At 43.2% G+C, this 19,783-nt stretch overlaps 1 protein-coding gene across 3 annotated transcripts in view; it reads left to right on the top strand.

Annotated features, from left to right (window-relative positions):
- Positions 1-19,783, top strand: part of si:ch211-269e2.1 (cohesin subunit SA-2) — a 142,089-nt gene that overhangs the window by 53,294 nt on the left and 69,012 nt on the right. For all 3 annotated transcript variants that reach the window (XM_043692329.1, XM_043692332.1, XM_043692330.1), the window contains exons 9-14: positions 3,186-3,328; positions 4,683-4,756; positions 7,032-7,155; positions 12,099-12,197; positions 13,390-13,469; positions 15,732-15,839. In XM_043692329.1, coding sequence (XP_043548264.1) covers positions 3,186-3,328; positions 4,683-4,756; positions 7,032-7,155; positions 12,099-12,197; positions 13,390-13,469; positions 15,732-15,839 — 628 coding nt within the window. The remainder of the gene's footprint in view (positions 1-3,185; positions 3,329-4,682; positions 4,757-7,031; positions 7,156-12,098; positions 12,198-13,389; positions 13,470-15,731; positions 15,840-19,783) is intronic.

Here is a 19,783-nt window from a genome sequence, read left to right on the forward strand (position 1 = left end):
TGAAAGAGTGTAAAGGAACATGAGGAGGCCAGAATTCTATATCACATTCTGGGGGAATGCCTGAGGATAATTAAGCCAAAGAGGTAAAGCATCAATACTTTGCACAGTTGTCATCGCACAACTTCAGAGCTAGCAATGTGTGCCCAAGACCAGGAAACCCTTGCTAGATTTTCAAATAACATATCCTGCTGGGGCATTTGACAAGATAAAAGGGCGTAGAAATCTGGTGTAGCAACCTTATGTATTGCCTCCTAAAGTGGGAGCCCAATCCTTAAGCCATCTCAATTCTAAGGGGCCAACTACCGCAAAGCATGGATTTATCCGACCATTTTGCATTGTATAACATGTATATTTTTGATTTATATCTAAATGCAGTCTTTGGGGGTGTCACTGAAGGGGATGATATTGATTTGCCCCTTCCCAGTTGTGACATGAGTGGCAAGCTCCCTGCTCCTTGACTCTTTGTGCTGTGTGTGGTGCTCCTCCAATGCTGCACGTGGAGGGCTGAAAATATCATGTGTACAATCTCTACAGTTCCGGGTAGAGGTAACCACGGAACCGGCAGAGTGGATCTCCGAACCTTGGTGTACAAAGGTTTAGCGTGTCTCGTTGTGGCGGAATGGTATTCACAGAGAGACAGCGGGATCAATAATAAGAGAGTGAAACATGGGACCTTCCTTCCACCCTACGTGTTTCCCTTTTCTGCTGAAGGTGATTTCTCCTGGACATCTGTGCCCCTTTCAACTGATCTCTTCCACATCTCCCAATTCCTTTCACTTTATTAATAATTCATGGGGTGTGGGCGTCACTGGCTGAACGAGCATTTATTATAAGAGTGAGCCATATAGCTGCGGGTCTGGAGGCACATGGAGACAAGAATAGGTAAGGATGGCAGAATTCCTTCCCTAAAGGATATTTGTGAACCAGACTTTTTTTTTTCCTTCCTGACAATTGATTCATGGTCACCATTAGATTTGCAATTCTAGATTTGTTATTGAATTCATATTCCATCATCAGCCATTTGGACTTGTGTCCTAGAAGATTACCTAGACCTCTGTGTTAGTAGTCTAGCAATAACACCACTAGGCCACTGCCAACCCCGAGCTGTCAGCTGTCAATGCCAAGTGCTAAGACCATAAGACCATAAGACATAGGAGCGGAAGTAAGGCCATTCGGCCCATCGAGTCTACTCCGCCATTCAATCATAGCTGATGGGCATTTCAACTCCACTTACCCGCATTCTCCCCGTAGCCCTTAATTCCTTGTGACATCAAGAATTTATCAATTTCTGCCTTGAAGACATTTAGCGTCCCAGCCTCCTGCACTCTGCGGCAATGAATTCCACAGACGTACCACTCTCTGGCTGAAGAAATGTCTCCGCATTTCTGTCCTGAATTTACCCCCTCTAATTCTAAGGCTGTGTCCACGGGTCTTAGTCTTCTCGCCTAACAGAAACAATTTCCTAGCGTCCACCCTCTCCGAGCCATGTTCTGGAATTCTCTCCTTAAACCTTGACAATCCTCCAGCTGCTTGTTAGAGGCACAGTATTAATCAAAGAGGAGATCACTGTACATATACAGGGTGGAATTTTACTGCCCCTGACCAATCACCTCCAGGGGTTTAGATCAGAGTGGTGCTGGAAAAGCACAGCAGGTCAGGCAGCATTCAAGGAGCAGGAAAATCGACGTTTCGGGCTGGGGCCTAACCAGAGCTTTATAAAGTCTCAGTAGCACAACAGTGCTTCTTATATTCCAACCCTCTTGAGATAATTGACAACATTGCATTCGCTTTCTTAATCACGGACTCAACCTGCATGTTTACCTTTAGAGAATCCTCAACTAGCACTCCCAGATCCCTCTGTACTTTGGCTTTACGAATTTTCTCACCGTTTAGAAAGTAAACCATGTTTCTATTCTTTTTTCCAAAGTGCAAGACCTCGCATTTGCCCACATTGAATTCCATCAGCCGGAGCAGATAGGTGAGAAGGGAGATTGGCAGATAGGACAGGTCATGAGGACAGTGCTGAGCTGGAAGGTTGGAACTTGGGTAAGGTGGGGGGAGGGAAAATGAGGAACCTGGTGAAGTCCAAATTGATGTCCTGGGATTGAAGTGTTCCGAGGCAGAAGATGAGGCGTTTTTCCTCTAGACGTCGGGTGGTGAGAGAGCGGTGGTGGAGGAGGCCCAGGACCTGCATGAACTTGGCAGAGTGGGAGGGGGAGTTGAAATGTTGGGTCACGGGCCGGTGGGGTTGATTGGTGCGGGTATCCCGGAGATGTTCCCTGAAGCGCTCTGCGAGGAGGCATCCAGTCTCCCCAATTTAGAGGAGACCGCATAGGGAGCAACGGATACAACAAGTGACCTCCAGGAGTCTGCTGGTGGGCAGAGAGGCCACAAAAGAGTTGACATGGTAGTATTACTGAGCCCCTGTCTCCACTGGTATTTTACCTGTGGCGGGGAAATTGTTGGGCACCCTGCTTGACCTTGTGCTAATTGAAGACCTTAAATATCTGAATAATAGTGATTTAAGGATCTCCTCCTACATGGTTAAAAATCACACAACACCAGGTTATAGTCGAACAGGTTTATTTGGAAGCACTAGCTTTCGGAGGGCTGCTCCTTCATCAGGTAGTTGTGGAGTACACAATTGTAAGACACAGAATTTAATGTTGACACTCCATAGTGACCTGGTGGCCATTTTGTGGGCAGTGGAGATTCTGTGCCCAATGGAGTCCATTCCCCAGTGGTACTCCACACCATCACTTCGCCCATTTCCTTCTGGAACCTACCCCCACCTATCCATATCAATGGACCCTGCCAATAGGCTTCCAGATCCAAGGCGGTGGCCTGCAGTTCCATCAGTGGCCACCATGCCTGCTGGCGCTGCTGAGACTAGAGAGTGGTGAGCTTCTTGTTTGTGTGAGGTGAGGGAGGTTCACGTAAGGGTCTCCCTGAGCCAATTAACAGCCAAAGGCCATGATAGGGCATGGCTGCCACCCATAAGCCAAGGAGAGATGGACTTGTTCCCGATTTTCAGCTTTCAACTCCACATAAACTTCCACCGAAATACTCATACTTATCTAGGGCAATATAATCTCTTGTTTGCGTTGATGACATCTGTATAAAGTTGTGAGAGCCTGTGCTCAACAATGCTTATGAGGATTTTTTTTATTTCTCTTACCCTCAAGCTATGAAACTCATGACGGCCTTAATCAATGTGACTCTGAGTTTGAGAGTCCAGTTGCAAAACTCTCAGCGACAGTGTGAAGTTGAGATGTTTGACAAAAGACCCAACAGGAGGCTGGAAACGTTCTTGCAGAAGAAAAAGGAGGTAAGCTGACTGCTTTAACGTCGCTGTTTCCATCCCGAAATCTAGCAGAATGCTCCCTCAAATATTTTAAAGAAAATGTTTCTCAAGATTGAGGCAAGGCCAAAATGAATGGCCGCTGCTTGTTAACCTGAGGAGGTAATGATTTGGAGATGCCAGTGTTGGACTGGGGTGTACAAAATTAAAAATCTCACAACAGCAGGTTATAGTCCAACAGGTTTATTTGGCAGCACTAGCTTTCGAAGTGCTGCTCCTTCATCAGGTGCTGTCTTATGATCTTATACTCCACAACTACCTGATAAAGGAGCAGCGCTCCGAAAGCTAGTGCTGCCAAATAAACTGTTGGACTATAACCTGGTGTTGTGTGATTTTTAACTGAGAAAATAATGGTCTCAAGCCACTACAGTTCATGAGGTGAGGGTGAGAGTCTTTAACCTGTTTGAACATCAATGAGTATTACCCATTTGTGAGAACCACTTCCCCTCTCTCCTGAAGCTGAATTGGTGAGCAGTTCCTGGAATTAGATTCACAGCTTTTCTTAGCAACTCTTACTGATTGAGAAGGGCTGGAAAGAAGTAAGGCAACTGTGGCTGTTGAATTTTAGATTCTCAGAGAAAGTAACTTTTAGGGAACTCTTTGGCATTCAGGTTCTGCCAAAGAGGTTTTAAGAATCATGGGTAAAGCATTCTCAATAGCTGAAGAGTTGATAACCAGAAAGTACAGGTCCATAGTGATTGTTAAAAAACTAGGTGCAACGTAAGGAAAACCTTGTGAATGCAACAAGGAATGCGTTGCCTGTTAGACTGATGCATCCAGATCCAGTAAGATCCTCCAGAAAGGAACTGAAGAAATTTGGCATTCTTGTGTTTGTCCTGATGAGTGTGCGACAAAAGCTTCATCAACATGCTTCTCTTTTCATGAATATAGGAAGGAATTGGCTAAATAATTAAAGGAGAAAGAAATGAAGGATATGGGTACCATGCAGGGAAAGGGAACTAATTGGATTGCTGTCAAAATGAGCTGATACAGAGTTGTTGGGTTGAATGCTCTTTTTATAAATTCATTCATGGGATGACGGTGTCACTAGCTAGGCCAGCATTTATTGCACAACTTTAATTGCCCAGAGGACGGTTAGGAGTCAGCCACATCACCATGGGTTTGGAGGCACATGTAGGCCAGAACAGGTAGAGATAACAGTTTCCTTCCCTGTCTATATTGTTTTATGATTCTAAATGAAGCAATTGACCACTCGATTTGTCAGGCTGCTGGGATGAATTAGGATAAATATGTATCTGTAACAACATTTTCTTTTTAAGGCTATAACAAGTAATAAAGAGTTTGATGCCATTTCTTTCAGATTATAGAAAAGAAGGAAAACATTGAGAATCTGATGAATGCAATTTTCAAAGGAATCTTCCTTCATAGATACCGGTAATGTCACCTTTGCACGTAAAACTCCTACGTCCCAGGGTTAAAAAAAAAGCTTTATCTAACTGTGGAGTTTTCATTCTGTTTACTGCTGGGGATTTTTCAACAGATCAGATGTAAGTGTGCTGTTGTTATCCAGTTTTCTGGAGGCAGCTCGTTGGCACAACTTGAGAGATAGATTTGAATGGCTCAGCGTACGCCTTAGACTCAGAGTCAGAGTCTGGTGGTGACAGTAGGAAGCCAAGTGGACATGAAGTTTAAAAGGGCCAGGAACAGTTGAAACTGTCATAGTAGGGAGGATCAATAGTTCTAAAAGCCATTAGGATATTCTCAAAAGGGCAATTTTGAGGGATCTTGGATGGAGGCTAAAGTAAAAAGGTGTACAAAAATGAAGAAATGGAAAATTTAAGGAGCATGAGTCTGGGGGCAAATGATGGAGTAGCCCAATACACCACTTCCTGTTTAAATGCTCCTGATGTGGAGGGAATGCTGCTGGACGTTGCTATCAGGATGAAAGCTTAAAATTTGACACCGGACCAGATGAGGAGATGGGAAGCCACATGGGGAGATACTGAATGACCAAAAGCTGGGTCAAAGAGGTGTAAGGAGGACAAGCTAGAAGGACTCAGACATTTAGGGAGGGAATTCCTGAGCCTAAGGTCTTTGGCAGCTGAAATGACTACCTCTGAGGGCGGAATAATTAAAATCAGAGATGCTCAAGAGGCTTGAAAGAGATGAGTGCGGGCAATTTGGAGGATTGCAGAGCTGACAGAGATATGGGTAGTGGTGGGGGGGGAGGTGGGAGGGGTGAGGCCATCGAGAAATTTAGAATTGGAATGAGAATTTTCAAATTAAGATGTAGCTGAACTGGGAGCATATTTGTGTCAGCGATCACAGAGACAGCAGGTCGATGACACTTATTGGAAGTTAGGAAATGGACCTTAGAGTTTCTGATGAGATTAAGTTCATAGTGGGTCGGGTGTACGAGGCGAACCAGGAACGTTTTAGATCAGTTGAATCTCAGGGGAACAAATTGAGAAGTAAAGGCTTTAGCTATTACTGAAGGCCTAAAAACAGTGCAGGAAAATGAACAATGGATTTTGTAAACGATGATGTAGAGTTTCCGATGTTGGACTGGGGTGGACAAAGTCAGAAGGTACATGATATCATGTTATAGTCCACCAGGTGATGAAGAGGCAGTGCTCTGAAAGCTTATGCTTTCAAATAGACCTGTTGGACTATAACGCTGGTGTCCTCTGACTTTGTAAATGATAAGGAATGTCTTATCTAATATACGTTTGTGTTGACAAGGGGTAAGTACAGTGAAAAGTTCTCAGTCTGGCTTGCCATCTCCCTCGGTGAGCTTCCATGTGGGAGGCGCAGGCATTTTCTCCATCACTGTCGGAGACAGTGCCTCGAGGATGCTTACTGAGAACTCTCCAGGGAAATATGTCAGGCTGGAGCACAGCCAGTAAATTGTCTTGAAGAATGCTACAGTGACTGATGGCATTTAACCCCTGGAGTTGCCTTTATGACAGGCACATTTTCCAGCAGATGTAGCACTAACAGTTTTTGCAGAATTCCAACCAAAGAGGATATAAACATGGAGAACCATAAATAATTCCAATCGCTATTATTTTCATACTGCTAGGAGAGAGAGTCTGCTAGGAAATGTGCTTAAAAACTCTACTGTTATATTCTTATAATCGGCTTCCTTGTCAAGTTATCTCCCTGCATTTTTTGAAATCCTTGGGCTTTGAGGTGTTATTACTCCACCAGCAACTCTCTGGAGCTTTTCCTAACAGTTTCCCTTTCTAAAGGGATTGGTCGGCAGGCTGTTGTCCAGCTATTTGACTACAAGATGTATCACAATTGAATCCAATTCTTGCTCTTGCCTGACACCTGTGGGTTCACTGGGGATGGACCTCAGGCTCCAGCTGCCTTCCTCTCTTTTCTCATGAACTAGTTTTGCTGAGTAGCATCCTATTTACCTGGGCCTATTCAACTCAGTGTAGCCCCAAGAGCTTGGAGAATGATGCCTTATCATTTGTAACGATGGTCAAAATGAGGTGAACCCTTGATGATTTGAAGTCATGGACTAACTCCAAAACATTTGTAACAATGAGGGTTGACTGTATATCTACCCAGCGATCTATCTTTCCATCCATCTATCTGCAATATATAATATACATATATATTAAATTTTGTGTCTGACTGTTTGAGATACACAGCCCTGGTGTACTCATTCATCGGAAATGTAATTCCCATTTTCTTGCAGTGATGCATTACCTGAGATCAGAGCTATTTGTATTGAAGAAATAGGAATCTGGATGAAAAGCTGCAGCGATCGCTTCCTGACTGACAGCTACTTGAAATATGTAGGATGGACTTTGCATGATAAAGTGAGTCAATCTGTAATATTCAGCAATGCTTTCTCCCTCATAGTTGGACGCTGATTAATTTTTCCCTTCTGCAACGCCACTCCAGCAGCTCTTTTTGAACAGTGTTAAATATTCTGACTAATCCAACTGTTATGTTGATGCTACTCTGTAATGAGATAAATCCTCTGAAGCTGCAGCATGGAATTTGGCTGCGATTAGTTTGCCATTTGGCGAGTTCCTATTTATGGCTGTGCTGCATTGTTTGTTTGCTATAAAAATGGCGCTTGAGTGAGGGGAATACAATGATGCAGTGCAGCCCAGGGTATTCACTTTTATAGTCTTTTCTGCTGCTGTGGGAGGACAATGTCCTGTTGTTTGCAAAGGTGACTAAAGCACCTTGTGTGCTTCCCTGTTACCCACCTCAATGGTGGAGGCATTAACCAAGGAGAGGGGCTCTCAGAAGCAGACAAAGAGGGGAAGCAGAAACAGTTTGCCTGGCCAAAACTTTGATGGGCAGTCACTGTTAACATTTTAGAGGAGTTATCTTTACACAGATGAGAAATATTAATAATTGAAGAAGGAACAGACACATGTTTGAAAGTTTCATCGGTGTTGAGATGTGATAATAAGAGGAATTTGGCCCATACTAAGCACTGCAAAGCAGAATAGTATTGTACTCTTCCATGTATAAGTTGTAGCATGGAGAAACTTAGAGTCATACAGTACAGAAACAGGCCCTTCGGCCCAATCTGTCGATGCCGACCAGATAGCCTGAATCAATTTGCCAGCATTTGTCCCATATCCCTCTAAACCCTTGCTATTCATGTACCCATCTAGATAAGTTTCAAATGTTGTAATTCTACCCACCCCACCACTCCCTCTGGTGGCTCATTCCATACACACACCACCCTCTGCCTGAAATATTTGCCATTTAGATCCCTTTTATATCTTTCCCCTCTCACCTTAACTTAGTTTTGGACTGCTCTATCCTGTGAAAAAGGCCTTGACTTTTCACCCTATCCAAGCCCCTGAGAATTTATAATCCTCTATAAGGTAGGCCCTCAAACTCTGATGCTCCAGCCCCAGCCTATTCGGTCTCTCCCTGGAGCTCAAATCCTGCAAACTTGCCAACATCCTTGTAAATCTTTTCTGAACCCTTCCAGGTTTAACAACATTTTTCCTATAACAGGGAGACCAGGATTTGAATCCAATATTACGTACAACCACAGCATGACATCCCAACTCCTGTATTCAATGCACTGTCCAAGAAAGGCAAGTGTACCAAACGCCTTCTTCACTACCCTGTCTACCTGCGATTCCACTTCAAGGAACTATGAGCCTGCACCCCAAGGTCTCTTTGTTCCCCAGAAACCTACCATTAAGCGTATAAATCCTGCCCCGATTTGCCTTACTAAAATGCAACACCTTTTGTTCCAGCTTCTAGCCAGATATAAAAAGTATGCAATAGTTAGCAATCTTGCAAATAGTAGAAATGGAAAAGGTTCCATTTGGAAATGTTAAAGAGAAAATATGAAAATACAAACAAGGAACAAGAGTAGGCCACTTGGTCCTTTGAGCCTGTTCTGCCATTCAATAAGATAATGGCTGATCTGATTTTAACCTCAACTCTATATTCCTGTATACTCCCAAAAAACTATCATTCCCTTGGTAATCAAGAATCTATCTCCCGCCTCCTTAAAGATATTTAACAATTTTGCATCCACTGCCTTTTGACGAAGGGAATTCCAGAGATGACAACCCTCACATTTTTTTTTTCCTTATCGTAGTTTTAAACTATGAACCCTAGTTCTAGATTCTGCCACAAAGAGGAAACATCCTTTTCACATCCAGACGGTCACATCCCCTCAAGATCTCATATGTTTCAATGAAATCACCTTTTACTTGTCTGAATTACAGGAATAAGGGCTAGCTTGTCCAGACTTCATAAGGTAATTTGCTCATTCCAGTTAATAATGTGGGGACCAAAGTGAATATTTTGGAATTTTCATCCACAGTCCGTACTACACTACGAATCATTGGGTAGCACGGTGGCTCAGTGGTTAGCACCACTGCCTCACGGCATCAGGAGCCCGGGTTTGATTTCATCCTCAGGTGACTGTCTGTGTTGAGTTTGCATGCTCTCCCCATGTCTGAATGGGTTTCCTCCAGGCACCATGGTTTCCTCCCACAGTCCAAACGATGTGTATGTTAGGTGGATTGGCTGTGCTAAATTGCCCACAGTGTCCAGAGATGTGCAGGCTAGGTGGATTAGCCATGGGAAATGCAGGGTTATACGGTGGATCTGGATGGGATGCTCTTCAGTGTGGACCTGATGGGCCAAATGGCCTCTTTCCACTCTGTAGGGATTTGATGATTATTTCAAGTGCTGATGCAGCAATGTTATGAAGAAGAGATGGGTGCTGACTTAAGGCAAATTCTGACCTAAAGTAAGCTGGGAATGCTAAGTGGTGAATACATTTACTACCCTCAGGCTGCTCACAAACATGACCACCTGACAGAATGGTAGCTGAATGGTCTGGGGATGAAATACAGAGAACTGCAATTGGATCTCATGGCAGGGATGAGCTTTGAGAAGTGTAAGGTGAAGGGATGGTGCTTGATATACTGGTAGCCCCTACTATTTGATAGTAAAGCGCTCTCAGGAAACCTTTCGTCAGCTGGAAATTGTGTAAAGCAAAGGTGCGTGATTTATATGGGAAAAAGTAGTGCCTAAAAACGAAAATCCTCTTCGGATTCATGAAAACAGATACTAATGTAGGTCTTTCATAAAAGCAAAATTGCGCAAAGTGAACGTTCGAAAAGTGGGGCATACCTGTAGTATAATATAATAACACAGTGTATCTGAGGGCTGGGATATGGACTAAAACAAGTGAGATAAGCAGAGAAGATGGTTGGTGGAGTTAATTGTATGATGGCCTCATTTGAAGAGGCAGACGTTTGTGACGTTTTCATACTTGGTGTTTGACTCGAGAATAGAAAAGGTGAGGGAATAGAGTTTTGACGAAAGTCCACATGATGGAGTTATGGTCAATCTGGGAATAGTAGAAAGATGTGCATGAGCTCAGTTTGGTTAGTACTCCCTCTGGAATGAATGATTGGACAAATTACTTGCAAAGTTTGTGGCCCTTGGAGTTAAGGGGTGGAATAGGGGAGTACCAGCAGTGAGAGAGAGTTTTCCATAGAGAAAAGGAGACTTAGAGGAGATTTGACAAATATATTCAAAATCATGAGAGGTCATAGAGTCATAGAAATGTACAGCAAGAATAGACCCTTCGGTCCAACTCGTCCATGCTGACCACTTATCCCAACCTAATCTAGTCCCATTTGCTCGCATTTGGCTGATATCTCTCTAAACCCTTCATTTTCATATACACATCCAGATGCCTTTTAAATGTTGTAATTGTACCAGTCTCCACCACTTCCTCTGGCAGCTCATTTCATACACGCGCCACCCTCATGAAAAAGTTGCCCCTTAGGATCCTTTTAAACTTCTCCCCTCTCACCCTATACCTATGCCCTCTAGTTCTGGACTCCCCCATGCCAGGGAAAAGACTTTGTTTACCCTACCCATGCCCCTCATGATTTTATAAACCTTTGTATGGTCACCCCTCAGCCGCCGATGCCAGGGAAAACAGCCCCAGCCTATTCAGACTCTCCCTATAGCTCAACTCCTCCAACCCTGGCAACATCCTTGTAAATCATTTCTGAATCCTTTCAAGTTTCACAACATCCTTCTGATGGGAAGGCGACCAGAATTGCACACAATATTCCAAAAGTGGCCTAACAATGTCCTGTACAGCTGTAACATGACCTCTCAACTCCTATACACAGTTCTCTGACTAATAAAGGAAAGCATAACTAATGCTCTCTTCACTATCCCATCTACCTGCGACTCTACTTTCAAGGAGCTATGAACCTGCACTCCAAGGTCCCTTTGTTCAGCAACACTCCCTAGGACCGGACCATTAAGTGTATGAGTCCTGTTCTGATTTGCTTTTCCAAAATGTAGCAACTTGCATTTACCTAAATTAAACTCCATCTGCCAGTCCTCAGCCCATTGGCCCATCTGATTAAGATCCCATTGTAATCTGAGGTAACCTTCTTTGCTGTCCACTACACCTCCAATTTCGGTGTCATCTGCAAACCTCTCCTATGTTCATATCCAAATCATTTATATAAATGATGAAAAGTAGCATATCCAGCACCGATCCTTGTGACACTCCACTGGTCACAGGCCTCCAGTCTGAAAAGCAACCCTCCACCACCACCCTCTGTCTTTTACCTTTAAGCCAGTTTTGTCTCCAAATGGCTAGTTCTCCCTGTATTCCATGAGATCTAACCTTGCTCACCAGTCTCCCATGGGGAACCTTGTCAGACACCTTACTGAACAGATAGATCATGTCCACTGCTCTGCCCTCATCAATCCTCTTTGTTACTTCTCTGAACAGTGTAGATGAAGAGAAAGTGTTCCCACTTATGAAAAAAATGATCAAAAACAAGAGTTTTAAAGTAATTGGTGAAAGAAATAAAAGTGATGTGAGGAATAACTTTTTTCACAATGCGAGTGGTTAGAGCCTAGATTCTGAGTGATATAGAGGCTAATTCAGTCAAAGCATTTGACAGAGAATTTGACTGTTATTTGAAAAGAAAAATGTGCAGGACTTTGGGGAAAATGGAACTACTCATTTGGAGAACTGGTGCAGACTTAGTGGATTCAGTGGTCTTCTGCATTGTAACAATTCAGTGAATGAATTCTTGGGATCAAAAGTGTTAAAAGCAGAGGCAATGGAGTTGGTGAGCAGGTGCACTAGCAACAGCTGTTGTTAAAATAATCAAACATGCAAAAAAAAAGCATTAGTGTTTATTTTATTAACGCTATGTTAAGCAGTGAATGTATTCAGCTTTTTTTCTTCCTCTAATACATGTTCATTTTATTCTTGAAGCAAAGTGACGTGAGATTGAAATGCCTGATTGGTTTACTGGGTCTGTACTCTGACAAAGAGCTTTGTTCAAAGATGGACCTTTTTACCTGTCGTTTTAAGGTGAGTCAAATATTGCCGATCCGAGTAGAGTCAGCATGTCTCCCTGTAGCCAAAGGATGAAGTCTGGAGCGAGACCAAGCAAGGATGGCACGTTTCCTTCCTTCAAGGCTGTAGGTGAACCAGATGGGATTTTACAACAGCTGATGATAGGGGCGTGTTCACTGCTTACATTCATATTCCAGATTCATTTAATTGAAATTCCCTTAAAAAGGCTGAGAGATGGAATTTGAGCTCATGTCCCTAGAATATTAGCCTGGGACTCTCAAATACTGGATAAGCGACATCACCATTATGTCACCATCCCCCTCTGTGGGAGCCAATCATTTCTGACTTGCTTTTATAATCATGGGTTGTCACCTTGATTTTATAAAGTGACTTCAGCCCTGGTGGTTGTTTGGTAAGGAGGTCTGGGTTGTCTGACATTGGCAAAAGTCTTTGGCTTGTTTCACACTAGGTCTGTTTTTGGTACAGGCCTGTTAGAATTTTGGATTTTTTCAAGTGGGAAAACCCATCCTAATGACTGTATCAGTCAAACTACTTCACATGCACACGCTTGTACAACCAGTTATTAGCTGTGCCTGGAAGAGAATAAGTTAGGGTTAGGGTTATTCTATGTATGATTCAAACATGATCATTTTGGTTATGTTAAAAACGTATTTAGACCCTATAATTAGAGGGCGCTGTGTTATTAAATTTTCATTCGGACAGGAAATCAGGAGGTAATGATGAAGTGATAACGTCAGCGCGCTAACAATGCAGAACCCCAGGCTAATGTCTGGGACATTTGAAACCTGCCTTGGCAGATAGTGAGGTTGGAAGTCAATAAAAATCTGGAAGTAAATGCTGATCATGTAACCAGTCTTGATTGCTGTAAAAACCCATTTGGTTCACTGATACCCTTTTAGGGAATGGAATCTGTCACCTCTACCTGGTCTGGCCTACATGTGATTTCAGGCCCAAAGGAATGTGGTTGACTATAAATGGCTTTGTAAACCATCCAGTTCCAGGGCCAATCAAAATGGATGATAAATGCTGGCCTTACTAGCAACACCCCATCCCATGAGGAGATCAAATTAGGAAGTATGATCACTTGACTCTGAAGGCCAACACTGCTGTCAGTTTTAGGAAGTTGTTCTCACTGTAATTAATGCAGATGTCCATTGCTGTACTGTGTTGTGTTGTTTTCCAACAGGATAGAATCATATCAATGACACTGGACAAAGAAAGTGAAGTCGCTGTCCAAGCAATCAAGGTGTTAACTCTCATGCTGGAGTAAGTAAATGCTTCTTTTTAGAATGCGTTTTTTCAGTTGTGTTACCTCAGTCATTTCTAGAAATATGGATTTTTGGATCAGCGAAGTGAATTACAGTGAACTAAACCATCCTGCAATTAATGTAAATACTTTGTTTTCCTTAACTCCACATTGTGGGATCTGTTCTAGCGTTATTTAACTTAGTTGATAAATCATGGATTTCATTTGAGATTAAACATTTTGCTGTGTCCATATTTAAATGCTACCCCATGCAGTGGGTATGACGCAGTGGCTCACAGGCAAGTGAAGGCATCAGTAGGACAGGAGGTTGTTGGAAATAAGTGAGAAGAGGTATTCAGGAGTGAGATTGGAGGATGACAGTCATAGAGGCATAACCATAGAACCATACAGCACAGAAGAGGCTCTTTGGCCTATCAAGGAGAGGATAGGAGAGTACTGACAGTCAGAGATGTGAAGGGCACTTGGAAGACCTCATTAACTGAACTATCATTCTCTATTTCACACAACACCAGGTTATAGTCCAACAGGTTTAATTGGAAGCACACTAGCTTTTGGAGCGACGCTCCTTCATCAGGTGATTGTCAATCACCTGATGAAGGAGCGTCGCTCCGAAAGCTAGTGTGCTTCCAATCAAACCTGTTGGACTATAACCTGGTGTTGTGTGATTTTTAACTTTGTACACCCCAGTCCAACACCGGCATCTCCGAATCATCATTCTTTATGACACAGTGAAATTTCTGGTGTGCAATGTAATCATAAGACTCAAATTCTGATTGCAACCTGGGCAGAAGCTGACAATTAATGAGCAAGAAAAGTCTCACTCAACTTGATTGCAACAGAAATAAGATATCCTCTGTTTATTCCAATGATCTTTTCTGCCAGTATTATATAATGGTGGGGACTGCTGTTGGAGTACAGCTCTTTGTGAACCTGTAGGCTACACTATGAACACTGGCAATGAATTGGATTGAGGCAAGGCCATTGGAAAGTAACTGAATCTCTCCCAAGTAACTCCAATATTGATAAACTTCAACAGAGTTAGAGATCAGAAACTGAAAGTCCAACAACTTGATTCGCACCACTCTCCTCGCCAACTCCCACCCCGTTCCTGTGCAATCGCGAAAGATGCAAAACCTGCTGGCACACCACCACCCCCCCCCATCTTCATCCAGGGCCCCAAACAGTCCTTCCAGGTAAGACAGAAGTTCACCTGCCTCTCCTCCGACCATGTTTACTGTATCAGGTGCTCCTGATCGGGGGCACCAAATGTAAACTAAGAGCACGTTTCGCCAGCATCTCAGCTGACCGGACCTCCCAGTCACTGCCTATTTTAATTCCCCTTCCCACTCCTTTTCCAACATGACCATCCTTGGCCTCCTCCATTGCCATAGCGAATCAGACTGCAAATTGGGGGAATAACACCTCACCTTCTGCCTGGGCAGCTTTCAGCCCAGAAGACTCAACATTGAGTTCTCCAATTTCAAATACCTTCCCTCCCCAGCCCCTGACTCCCTTCCCCTCCCTTCCATTCCTCTCATTGACCCTTCCTTCCAGCCACCAACCAGATTCATTCCTCCCATCAACCAACCAGGTCATACTCTCCACCTGTGTTCACCTATCACTACCTCACACCCCGCCCTTCCCCCCCCCACACGCCCACGGCCCCTTATTTGCAGCTCCCCTTTCACCCAAACGTAGTCCTGAAGTCCTCAAAACATTGACTTCTCCACTTCCTGGTGCTGCCTGGCTTACTGTCTTCTTCCAGCCTCATGCTTGTCTACCCTGAACATTAAACAAGCCCCTATTTGCAAAATCCAATACAAAACCTTTCCTGTTTGTGTGATTTATTAATTGGCCAGCACTCCTGAACACTTCTGAACAACCAATTTAAGATAAACAGTTGGACTTGTAACCTTGCTCATTTACACTTATTAGAAGTGACGTACATTCGTTCTCAGAAACAGAAGGAATATGTTCAGGCCCTGTGCTTTTTGTGTAATTACCTGGGAGTTTGGGGAGTCTATAGTTCCACTCTGTTTCCTCCCCTTGGCCAATCATACTGCCTACTAAGCAGCACACTTTGCTCCTGAAGTATAGATTGATTTCAAATTTGGTTTCCTTGCTTTTATCCAAAAGAGTGTAAGACAAAAGGTTTGTCTCTTTTTTTCAGAGATATTCAAGTTCTGTACTGTCCAGAAAAATAGTGCACAAATGACAATGTGGAATAAAATGATTGGAATCTGTTTCTTAATTTCCTGCAGGAACTGCGAGGAGTTTTTAACGTCTCATGACTGTGAACAGTTATATCAGTTGGTTTATTCAGCACAAAGACCTGTGGCTTTGGCAGCTGGTGAATTCCTGCACAGGAAGTAAGTGCAAGTCTTTTGAATTAGAGGAAATTAGGATAGTAATGGGTCTAGGAACAAAAGTGATACCTCAACACCCCAAGACAAGTCTCTGAAGTGGAGCAACAGCTGAGGAACATTCAATTGTTATAGCATTGGTGTTGTGGTTCATTCATAGGATGATCTATTATTGGGATGGACATCTTTTGGGCAGCTGAGGGGCGCAGATTATTGGTCCCCAAACAAACTTCTTGTTGCAATTATTTTACACCCGTTTGTAAAGGCACAAGGCACAGTGAGGTCCAATATCTCTCCCAAAGGCTGGAAGGTGCTAGAATTAAACTCAGCGACAATATTATATTGCTTACAGCAGCAGTGACCCTAAAACATTGTGGCAGGGCTGTGACAACTTAACCTCAGGCAGCAGCTTTTGTGGTCCTTGACTTTGTGGAATGTTGTTTGTAAAAAAGGTAACCCGAGCTGTAATGTCATGGACCTTAGTGACCTTGAGCTAAGAACTTGCAAAATCATCCATGTTTGGAATTCCTGCCTGCTCTCTGGTGACCTCTGCTGGAATGTATGGTGATGTTCAGCAGTGATCTCATTTTGTCCAGACCATAGGCTGGGCCCCACAAGAAACCGGAAAATGCTGCCAATAGCTTAGGATGCAAGGAGGTGAGAAAGGGGGAGAGAGAGAATTGGATGCCAGTATTGTTATAGTGCTGGAAAGGCTCAGCAGGTGTGCCAGCATCTGTGGAGAGAAATCGTAGTTAATGTTTCAGATTGAGTGACCCTTTCTCAGAACTGATGTTAACTAAGAAAGTGTTGGTTTATATGTAGAAGATAAGGTGGGGCTAAGGAGTATGTGGGGTTAGAGCCCAAAGAGAGCAAAGAACAGTTGGACACACAAAGGAGTAGATAATGTTCTGGTCAGGACGGTGTATAGCTGTTAATGGAGACTGTTAATGACTTGTGTTTAATAGCAGACTGTTTGATAACAAAGTAGTGTGTGGAGGTTGAGCTAAGGACATGGGAGAGCTCAAGCTATAAAGTTATTGTACTCAATATTGAATCCAAATGTTATGGTGCCCTTTACGTAGATATGGTGACCTTTTCTGTATACATGACTGGAGGGGAGAATGACGCAGTGTATATGATTAAGTCTCAATTTGATGTGAGGATGCTACCAAGTCAGACACTGTACACATTCTTCAACTTAGTAACATGAATAACTATTGAATAAGCAGTTAATACCTTACTCCATCACACTAAAGCTCCTCCTACCAGGATATAAAGGACACTTCCTGGGAGGAGCTAGCCAGCTCTGTAATTGCTATCAGTTTTCTGTGTGAGAATGTTTCAACAGCAGTAATACGCACTTACTCTTAAATACAACCAAATGTCTTACCATGGACTCTCTCTCTCCCAGTCCATAATATCTGGTTGTATATACTCCTCCTATCCATATAGTTGTGTTCCATCGGCCCATTTCCTCATCCCATCTATGTTTTCACATGATCCCCTTCTCGCTGTCTCTCTGCATTGTGGCTATCAGATTACCAGGTCAACTACCTGAGTGTCATCCAGAATCCACAATTTCGGATGTGGCATAACTGATTACTATAAACCTATAATGCTTATCAAAATGAATTTCTGCTGAGGACTTTGTGGGCATTGTTTGCACTTGACAGTGGTAACAAAGACTGGTATCAATAGGGGGATTGATGACTGTGAATCTATCCAAGACATCCCAAAAGACCATAAGACTAGCAACTTCTCAAATACTTAATAAATGGCTGACATATTTTTGTGTTGACCAACCAATGTGCGGTTGGTTCCTCATTGTTTATCAACTAAATTAGTGCAAAAAGAAAAATAAGCATAATGAATATCTGAACTGAATCTCTGTGAATTGTAACACAGGAGTTTGAAATTGTTTAAAATAGTGCTTGTCTTATCTTTTGAAATCTGTGGCTCCAATCTAAAGTCAAAGCAGTTGGTTTGACATGAGCCACGTACCAAACTGTCTGACAGCATTGAGATAGTTCGAGAGTTACAAACTACAGAAGTGAGCTAGGATTTCCATCTTCTCAGCCCACGACCTTTCACTGGTTGTGTTATGAATTTTGCGCTCAGTGGTACAGAAGCAGAAAATCCTATGGTCATTGTCAAAGTGCCTTCAGAAAGGAAATGAAGTTAGGGCGGCATGGTGGTTAGCACAGCTGCCTCATAGTACCAGGGACCCGGGTTCCATTCCTGCCTTGGGCGACTGTCTGGATGGAGTTTGCACATTCTCCCCGTGTCTGTGTGTGTCATCAAGTCAGCCTTCATTTACATGTGGAAAGTCCATGACATTGGTCCAGCTCCCTCAGAGCCAGCTCTCCGAAGGCCTGACATTCCTCTTTTTTTTCTTTTTTTCTTTTTTTTTTCTTCTTTTCTTTCTTTGTGTGCAGGTGTGAGACATTGTGAAAGACACAAAGTGCACGAATCTTTATTCAATTTCCACCACCAGGAAGATAGGAAAACACCCGAGTGGCCAGTGACAAGCAGTGCCCTTCACAAAAGGGCAATGCTGTGTGATCAAACAGTGAAGGGCAGGGACTAAATCAAAATAGAGTTGGAGGGGGAAATAATGCACTTTACTCCCTGCGGCGCCCACCTCCTCCTGAAAAACTCCAGGGTGTTGGTGGAGACCGTGTGCAATCTCCTGGTTATTTTTTTTTTTCTTTTTAAAATTTTTTTTATTTAACCCCCACACTACTGCCTAAGTGCGGTAGTCCTTACTTTTCCCCAGCACCCATGGTGTGTGTGTGTGCAGGTGTGAGACACAGTGCACAAATCTTTATTCAATTTCCACCACCAGGAAGATAGGAAAACACCCAAGTGGCCAGCAACAAGCAGTGCCCTTCACAAAAAAGGGCAATGCTGTGTGATCAAACAGTGAAGGGGAGGGCAGGAACTAAATCAAAATAGAGTTGGAGGGGGAAATAATGCACTCCACTCCCTGCGGCGCCCACCTCTCCCTGAACAACTCCAGGGTGTTGGTGGAGACTGCGTGCAATCTCCTGGTTATTTTTTTTTCTTCTTTAGGAAAACACCCGAGTGGCCAGTGACAAACAGTGCCCTTCACATCAAGTGAGCACTTGAGGGAAGAAAGGTTATTTTACCTTTGTAGGCATAGCACGGTCTCCAAGCAACAATGGCTCAAGGATTTGCTGTTCGATGGTTCTGATATTCCTCAGACCTGAGCTGCTCCCTTGCCATCATTTTGCCAATAGTTGTGCTCTCCATTTCCAGTGAAGTTACTCGCTTTCAGAAATATTTGGGCTTTTCCCTTCACCCACTATTGGAAAGGCCATGCATTTACATATTGCCATTCATGACCCTAGGATATCTGTGGTTTTGCAATGAATGGCCACATTACACACAGACAGCTCCCACAAACAAGAATGAGATAAATAATCTAAGATTAATGATTAATGGTAATTTATGTGGTTGATAGATAAACATTAGTCAGGGATGAATTCTTCTACTCTTCTTTGAAGTATTGCCACAGGATCTTTAACATAGAACATAGAAATGTACAGCACAAAACAGGCCCTTTGGCCCATGATGTTGTGCTGAGGATTAATCCTAATGTAAAATAAAATAACTTAACGTACTCTCTCCTCAATTCACTGCTTTCCATGTGCATGTCCAGCAGTCGCTTAAATGCCCCTATTGACTGTGCTTCCACTACCACTGCTGGCAACGCATTCCATGCATTCTATGCGTAAAGAACCGATCTCTGATGACCCCTCTATACCTGGAAAATCGGAAGCCTTCAGAAATGAAATAACAAGGATCTAGAGAAAGTATATTCCTGTCAGGGTGAAAGGGAAGGCTGGTAGGTATAGGGAATTCTGGATGACTAAAGAAATTGAGGGTTTGGTTAAGAAAAAGAAGGAAGCATATGTCAGGTATAGACA

This window comes from Chiloscyllium plagiosum, chromosome 6 (genome assembly GCF_004010195.1).
Source record: "Chiloscyllium plagiosum isolate BGI_BamShark_2017 chromosome 6, ASM401019v2, whole genome shotgun sequence".
NCBI lineage: Eukaryota > Metazoa > Chordata > Chondrichthyes > Orectolobiformes > Hemiscylliidae > Chiloscyllium > Chiloscyllium plagiosum.